Source organism: Haliotis cracherodii, unplaced genomic scaffold (assembly GCF_022045235.1).
Source record: "Haliotis cracherodii isolate W230 unplaced genomic scaffold, xgHalCrac1.p SCAF_4, whole genome shotgun sequence".
NCBI classification, from domain to species: domain Eukaryota; kingdom Metazoa; phylum Mollusca; class Gastropoda; order Lepetellida; family Haliotidae; genus Haliotis; species Haliotis cracherodii.
In genome coordinates, this window is record NW_027266297.1 from 19,700,618 (window position 1) to 19,709,429 (window position 8,812).

At 40.4% G+C, this 8,812-nt stretch overlaps 1 protein-coding gene across 1 annotated transcript; it reads right to left on the reverse strand.

Annotated features, from left to right (window-relative positions):
- Positions 1-2,682: 2,682 nt before the first annotated feature.
- Positions 2,683-8,231, reverse strand: LOC139478551 (transcription factor Sox-7-like). Its single transcript, XM_071261055.1, has 2 exons — positions 7,714-8,231; positions 2,683-4,772 (listed from the first exon to the last, which is right to left on the reverse strand). Exons 1-2 carry the CDS (start codon positions 8,012-8,014, stop codon positions 3,598-3,600), a joined length of 1,476 nt encoding a protein of 491 aa, XP_071117156.1. The 5' UTR covers positions 8,015-8,231; the 3' UTR covers positions 2,683-3,597.
- Positions 8,232-8,812: the final 581 nt, after the last annotated feature.

Consider the following 8,812-nt stretch of genomic DNA (forward strand, 5'->3'; position numbering starts at 1 on the left):
CTTCGCCCTTACGCGAGAATGTTCATGTAGGCTACTCACAGCCTAGACTAACATTTAGTCTCTGAAATCTTATATTACACAATATCCTTCTTGACTCTAAAAATAAAAAAATTCCCTATGCTGATTTCATAGAATAGAGCTAGCTTGAGCTGGCTAGACTTGCTTTTGTATGCATTTCTAGATTATTATTTTTTCATAAAATAAATATATTCCATGGTCATGGTGCAGGACTACTCACAGCCCTGGAACACCCAGGACAACACTGGGCGTGTTTACTGTACTGTTCCGCGATTCAGAAGCAAGGTAGATTGGGAAACGAGCTGGGTTTTACCAGCAAAGGGTATTTTTGTTACAGCTTGAGTCACATGTCAGGGTCCCGGATAGTTTGAACCCTGTAACAAGCAGACTACTTGACACGAAATAGCAGGAATTACCAACTGGTTTGAGGAGGAAAAAACGTGTCTATATTCTGATTCTGTCTTCCTGTTCCTTGTGTAACGCCGCGCTGAAGCCCGTGCATCACCTTGTCTCATCACCACATCCCATCTCTTGTGCCCGACACAGCGTTTTTAGTCATATATAGTAATTTCATGATATATCCGTATATAAAAAAAACTCATATCTGTAGCGGATCTTTATACCCAACAATATATCTTGTGTACGTTATTGTGCATGTGAATGACGAATTTCATGAAGACGTTTTCGATTATATAAAAGTAGTTCCCTGCTAAAATAAGATATTTAGTGCCATCTTATATCCAATGGTCAATTTCATCCTCTGGGAGAAAATAATTGTCACCTGAGTGAATTTACTCTCGTTCGTGCACACACGTGCGCTTAGGTGCTCGTGCATTATCAATCACGACGGAGTCCACGACAAACAAGGAAACAACCCTTCCACACGTGACCTCACCATTCTCACGTGGATACAGTTGCCACAACAAGTTGTTTGTTGACAGTGTAATGACGCGCGCAGAGCGTACGTGTTCCCTATCACGATTACAAAGTCATATATATGATAATATATATATATATATATGAAACTTTAAAATCTGAACTTTGAATAACTTTTGTGTTTCAGAGCAAAATTGAATTTTCTGATGAAGACACTACGCCCGTTTTGTACCCGTGAGGGTCGTTGCTATTGGTCAGTGATTATACAGACATTCCAATGCCGCTGAAGAAACACGTGTACCCGCAGTGAGTGACACGACCATTACCGCTTGAAAGTGTTTCCATTAACTATCATGTCCCCAAACCTTTGGCCAGGGTTTGTTTGTTTGTTTGTTTGTTTAACGCCGCACCCAGCAATATTCCGCCGTCGGAATACGCCATCGGGTACGACTAAGGAAGAGTATGGGAAAACGTAAGTTTCAACGCGTGAGTATGGTTTTACGCCACTTTTAGCAATATTCCAGTAATATCACGGCGGGAGACACCAGAAATGGGCTTCACACATTGTACCCATGTTGGGAATCGAACCCGGGTCTTCGGCGCGACGAGCGAACGCTTTAACAACTAGGCTACCCCTACCGGAGTTCGCAGGATATTTTCCGATCTTGTTTGTAATTAGACTGGCAGTCCGTCAGTGACGTGATATCAGCAGACAGTCCACTGTCCCTCAGCCACCGCCCCGCTGGACACAAGGCAGTGTCCTATATTTATAAACAAACAAATCTGTTGTCTGACCTGTATATAAGAGGAACTAAGTTGCATCACAAACAAAATTAATTCTAATGCCTTGAAAAAATAAATTGCTGTCTTATCGACTCAGGACATAGCTGTGCAGTGTACACAACTACAGATGCATTTTATTATTAAAAGGAAGGTGCATTTTGTGAAGTTAACGAGAATGAGTGTATGTGATTTGTAGTCTTGTTACTTTTGAGTTTATTATTAAAATGGTGGTGCATTGTGTGAAGTTAACGAGAATGAGTGTATGTGATTTGTAGTCTTGTTACTTTTGAGTTTATTATTAAAATGGTGGTGCATTGTGTGAAGTTAACGAGAATGAGTGCAATATATTTTCGCTTGGTATACATAATCATCAATACAACTTTCAAATGCATGTATGCTTTGAATTTCTTTTTTAAGCTGTACATAATTCTATTCCGTCGACTAAAAGATTAAATTAATTCATGCTTTTGTCTTCAATTATGTTTGTTGTTGTAAACAATGTTGTTGATTTCATGTATTGATATATTGATCATTTGGTACTTTTGAAAAGGAAAGTTCAAGCAAGTTCCTGGTGCTTTTTCCCAATCCTATTGTCAATAAAATATGTTTTTGGCTCCGGTCGAACGGACGTATGATCTGCCTCTAAACATGCAGAGGTAACACTCACTTACTCAAACTGCACGCATGCGTTATACGTCACAGAACGCCATCCTCGTGCTTCCACGCATACTCAGCAATAACATGCACCCTTCTGTCACGCATATTCTATTCAAGCATACCAAGCAGCAGCTGAAAAATGTTTTAAAAAGAGTAAAAGAATATTTTCATAATTATAAGAAATCTCTACATAAATCAGAGTCCGTTGTACGACCATATCCTTAGCATATGTTTATACAAACACATATATTTAAATATAATCTGTGATCAAGCATACTCCAAGCTTGAAGTTCATATCAAACCCTTACATTCGTTCTACATGCAAAGAAACACACGAAGTCGTTTTAGTTAGAAAATAAACAATATTTTATTTAAACTTTACAAAACTTGGTTATGGAGTAAAGTGTTCATGCATCCGAGTAATACATCAATGAGACAATTGTAAAGAGTCTATGAGACACTCTTAAATCAAGTATCGATTGATAGGAGAATAGTATGGGACTATTGATTTAATGAAGTGATTTGAGATTGCCTACCGCATTGACAGATCGGAGCTGTGGAGCCTATGATCATAGGAAACTCCTGTTATATCGAAATTCGACACAACCGGATTTCGATGTAATGGAGCATGTGTTTAAATGGATCGAGATGCTTTGCTAAATGACCGACAAAGATCAAACTTCATTTGAGACCAAAGGAAATAGAAAATAGAGTAAAAGAATTTCTGGCATAAAGCACAATTGTGAGACCAGCAAGATTAAATAATGCAGAAAATGGCGTCAGTATGGAGATCATCACTTTTCACAGTCTGTTGCCACGTGTCTATGTAATCCGAGCAGATGAATCTGTTATTCCACAATATCAGTTCAAGACACGTGTTAGTGCGGGGTTAACCCCTTACAAGTCATTCCGGCTAGGCCAAGTCAAGCTGTAATTTCTTATGTAACGAGGCACATTGCAATTGACCTTATCAAAACCGTCAACTTGTAGGCCCCGTGATTTAGAGCTTAACCCCGTAAAGGACAGGCCGTACCCACGTCTCTTCGGATTTGGCACAAAGTCTAGTTAACTCTTTCACCTGCAACAAGTCGGCATCAGTTTTTTCGAGTACATGCACGAGAATTAACCCTTGTTAACTTATAAAAAATGTTAAATCAAAGTCAAGGCTTGAGTTCAGTGTGGTATGGGTTAATTCCCCTAGTACAAACGCTCTGTCCGTTCTTGCAGCATTATCAATTCCCAACGGCTTGAGTTATCGGGCTATCAGAAAGATGGGGAGTTGGTCAGTGCTGATATGAGACAAGACCCGTCAAAGTCATACTGATATGCGACTTCATAGTCCGGGCTCATGTCATCGCCATGTTCTACGACATGCGAGACATCACTTGAACCGGGGTCATATTCGGGAGAACTCGCCACTTGATCGTAAGAAACTGAACTGTATTTAAAAGTCACACCAGCGTGGCAGAAAGTGTTTGTGTTTGGGTTGGCCTGGGAAGACGAGCCGAATAAATACTGGTCAAATTCACTTCTATCGACGTCGCCAAGTCTCTCAACTTCAGAGAACTTCTCGAGTATGTCCCCCTCCGGGAGGTGTGTGCTTGTCTGGGGGTAAGGAGCCACTTGCTGTTGGCAGGAGGGGTAGGGACTGGGTGTGGCCATGTTAGACTTCAAACAAGGTGGTTGCATTCGGGCAGACGACTTCTGACGGTAAAAGGAGCTAGACATGGTGGTGTGGGGCTGACTCACTAGCTTGCGGAGGGTGACAAGGTTCTCTGAGGACGAGTTCAAATTGGTGCTGGTGGGGACTGGGGTGTAGTCGGTCCGGAACCGACTTATGTACATATTCCCGTTTGTGCTGAATTTCCGCAACAGTTCTGAATACGATGACCCATGACTCCCGCTCAGTCGACTCTCCTCGCTGTGTGGTGGGAATTTGAACACACTCTCCCCCGCGTCATTTGGAGAACGATCAGGCGTCAAAAGTCCACTAGAACTCAAAACACTTTCATAATGGCTGCTGTTAGCAGACGATCGTCCGGTTTGATCGTCTGTCAAGTCTGGGCTGGATGAGTTTCGTGGTTTTGAAGTGTCTGGGCTCGATGGTGGTGAGGATTCGGGTGTGTTGAGAAGATTGGACAGGATGGGGGCGGAGAGGCTAGCCCCGGTGTGAGGGGTGGCCATTTGTTTTCTCATGTTCGACCCACCCCCGGGCGTGGACCCCCGACCGAACGTCGTGACGGGAGGGAGGCTGTCAGGTCTAGCATCGCCGGATGACGTGAGAGATGACGCCCTCTTGCAGATTCTCTTGGGATGTTTTCGCCTCCGGGGTCTATACTTGTAGTCTGGGTGGTCCTGCATATGCTGGACTCTCAACCTCTCTGCCTCCTCCACAAATGGCCGCTTCTCTTCTACACGAAGGCCCTTCCATTTCTTTCCTGAAACAACAACAAAATAATAGTAAACAGTAAATAATGATTTCGACAGCGTGGAAAAGGTCGCGGAGATGTTCTGACTCCTATTCTGTTATAGGAAAAAATATAATCAGTTTTCAAACTTTCAAACACACATCTGATAAATTCCCTAACAATTATTTGTATTCGAGTTTGCAAATCACATTTCACTTTTTTCCGCAGGGGTCAAAATTTATTGATATCTACGTATTTACTTGAACATCCAAAAATACATTTAGTCGTAATTAGATTCGTCAAGTGAATATGAGGTAACACAAAGTGTATCGGCTAAATTATGATATCCATCAATCCAGAAAAGATTAAACGCATTTCCATCACGGTTTAAGTTTATAAATAATGAATCAATAATGTTAGTTTGGTAACATGCTTTTTAACGTTAAACGTTATGTCAATCACGCGCCTACTTAGAGAGTACGTAACGGTGTCCGGTTGTCTTAAATATGCATACTATCCTTTACACAACAACAGATATATATATATTTATATATATAAAGGTTATCACATCCAGTTCCTTGTTCATCAATTCCCGCGATTCTTGATTTTCTTAGTAATACACGCATCTCGGGTGATGAGCAGAAATACACGGCAGGGAAATTACACGGAACACATGCATCAATGTATTTCGCATCTACGAAATGTGAAAGTGTAAAGTCCTCGTTTGATCGGGCTTTGTCATGTGATTTGACTTATGGCTTTGGTTTGAATGCTACCCCTGTTTGAACTGACGCCACCGCAGTAACTAGCCTCTCTTGCAGACCCCTGTGTCCATATTCCATAAAACAATCACCCTGTTCCATCCTCATCTCAAGCAGTCTATACTCAATCACCCCATTCCTGACATTAAGAGACTTGATGGTTGCTTAATACTCGGCCGACTCCTTTATAGAATTATGTTTAGTTAACTTAAACATAACTTTATTTCAAGGTCTATAATATGTTAGTCTACCGTAGTAGGACATGTGTACGTTTTCATTGGAATACAACCTGGCTGCTACTGTTTGAAGTCAAAATACATTTCAAGCCACTTGAACAAAATTTTATTCAGACCCTTCTCACTCAGTGCATTCTGGTAACATAGCCTCAAAGGGTGTCATTCAGAACCAATTTAAACATAAGCTGTATGGTGTTCATGGTACGGAAGAAGACGGTGGACGATGGACTGGCTCATCTACACAGGTAGGCAGTGTGATTGTTTTGTAACATCACAGAAGAATATCGTTGTGTTGTCCTGACATGAGTAAGTTTGTATTTGACCATCCAAAGACATATTCGCACTTGGTGCATGATGAAGTATTTCTTTTCAACTCCTTGTAAACGTTTAACCAACTATCCGTGATTATTATAGATTTAATTAATATAGAAACAATTATCCACACATTCACAGGGTAGATTTCACTTTATCATTGCCTGAATCAGTACGTTGAACCTGACATCTAAAACACTTGTGAGATATCTAGATACTGAATTTCGATTCTTTTAGCAAATTTGTAATTGCAACGATATTCCACTGTTGATTAGTAGGAAGTTTAGAAATAGATTTGTAGTATATTAAAGTATATTAAATTGTCCTACTTTAGTATTTCACTGTTAAAAGCGCTATATGAACGTTGTCACCAGAAGGGTTGATCATCGACCTCTGTTTATGGATATCTATATAAAGGGCATTTATTTAAATGTTATTATGATATTGTATTTATAATATGACAGTAAACAATATGATTCATTAACAAAATAACGGCAAAATACATGTGAATAATATTTCCTGATGAAACGGGGTGATGCGGCTTGTCAGCGAAATGGTGTCACGTGTCACGCAATGTTAATTCCAATATTTAAGTCATCAATAGCTATTTCTAGACTAAAAATGTTTTTAAAAAACCGTTCGCATATTGTTCTCTTGAGTGCACCATTTACCCAACTTAACGCTGACCTTTACAAAAGCGCTTTAATTTTCTGGACAACTATCAAAGTTAATGGAAAACAAATATGAACTTTGAGCGTTCTTTGCCATTTCTCAGGGATATTATTAATGTATCCAAGACAGCACAATCTGAGAAATAAAACCATATGAAACACATCGACCTGGACGCGATACCTACTAGCCACAATCGCCATATGTTGATGCAAGGCCGCTGTTCATATCATTTCGCACACACTAACAAGTGGTTTCCCTATAACGGCTGAAAGCCGACACCAGCGAAAAACACAGGCGCTCACTGGGGGTCATTCGTTTAAAATCACGACCAACGCGCTGCAAAACATTTCCTTCGTTCGTTAATTACCCTTCGCTATTATCTTTGTGTTTACAATGAACATCTTCAGGGAACGGAGATGCGAGCTTTCTGCATTCCACGGACCAGATTTATTATTTGTTAGGGAAACAGAAATTTTCTCACGACAATATGTTGTGATAAAATTAATGCCCGTAGCAGACACAATGACTGGATAATAAAAACAAGGTTGAAGTTCTATCACGTTGGTGTAGTATTGTGTGATTTGTAACTGTTGTATGTATTGAAAATCAAATTATTTGAATTTGGATGTGGTATATAATGAGTTTGAAAGTTCGATGTATGCTCTTAAGCATCTTAAAGTAGTTAAACATAGATACCTCCATGTTGTAAAGAAGTTGTGCAAATGTCTGGACTGCATCGGAATTATTATTATAAATAATAATAATAATAATAATAATAATAATAATGATGATGTTCTGAACAAATGATAAAAGAAAGAATAACATTTTTTAATGAGTTAATGCTATATAGATGGGTTGAACTATTCATGATATATTGAGCATACGTCCCTTGGTCTGTTTAAACAAGAGCGGTTGTAAAATTGTCACATTTTCATACTATAAGCATTTACGACCCCGTAGGATTTGATAAGCTAGCAATTGACTTCTTACCTAGAATTTTACTGAGATCTGCGTTGTGTATGTCGGGGTTTTCATCTGCAAGCTTCTTTCTTTCGACTTTTGCCCAAACCATAAATGCATTCATGGGTCTTCGGATTCTTTGCTCAGATCTTCTGGAGGGCATTCGAACCATGGTAGTTTCTTGGGGCATCACCCCCGTGGTGTAGCTGTTCACCCAGTCAAACTGGAACTGGGGGTGGGGCATGCCTTGCCCATGGGGGTTCCCATACATCCCTGCCAACATCGCTGGGGTGGGTCCGGGAGTCTGGGGTGGGTGACACGCTTGACGCATGGTAGACGGCGCGAGCAGACGACAGACACTCCGTGTAGCAGAAGACACAAGCAGACGACAAGGCAGTGTCAGCAGATGACACAATATCCAAATGTCTGATTCACACTTCTCACACAGTAATTAAGATTTATCCCGTATTCAGCAACACAGTCGCCTATTTTCTATGATAGGAAACACACCGACTCCTTCGAGTGTTCCATATGACATTAAACTGGACCGACTCGGTGTTGTTTTATAGAGGTGGTGCGGTCACTTCGATTGCCGCGACAATTGCCCAATCAGAAACCAAGACTACGCACGGCTCTATGCAAATCTGTGTCACATGGTCTAAGTGTCGCCCGTCCTCGCGTGGAACGAGAGCACTTGATCGCGAGCTTAACTATCATATTTCCACTAACAAATCGGCGTCACACAACTCGTGTCTCAACATGGGAGAGAGGGCTAATTCTCAAAGTTGACAAACTTTATAGTGGTTGATAACACACTTCGCAGGTGATAGGAGACATCGTCATCAAAATGTATCAGATAAATGTAGGAGGGTTTCATGAGATGTCATAGCATTTAAATCGTTTGCACGAAGAACGTAATTTGTTGACAACATGTAGTTTTCTCTCGAAATGACAAACATTACAAACATCAAATTTGTATATTATGAACGAGAGAGGTCAAAGTGTTGTCTGATTAACACCCATTATACTTCTAAACGTTCGTTGGTGGTACCATGATCATATTCATTAGGAGAGTTCAAAATTGTTTTAAAATGCCGGGCAAAAGAAAGTATATCTCAATGTTTGATGG

What these genes read in the sequence shown, in the direction of transcription:
- LOC139478551 (XM_071261055.1), bottom strand. Translation starts at nt 8,014, where the DNA reads ATGCGTCAAGCGTGTCACCCACCCCAGACTCCCGGACCCACCCCAGCG. An exon ending in AGATCTCAGTAAAATTCTAG is followed by an intron (nt 4,773 to 7,713) that starts GTAAGAAGTCAA and finishes TTGTTGTTTCAG; the next exon opens with GAAAGAAATGGAAGGGCCTT.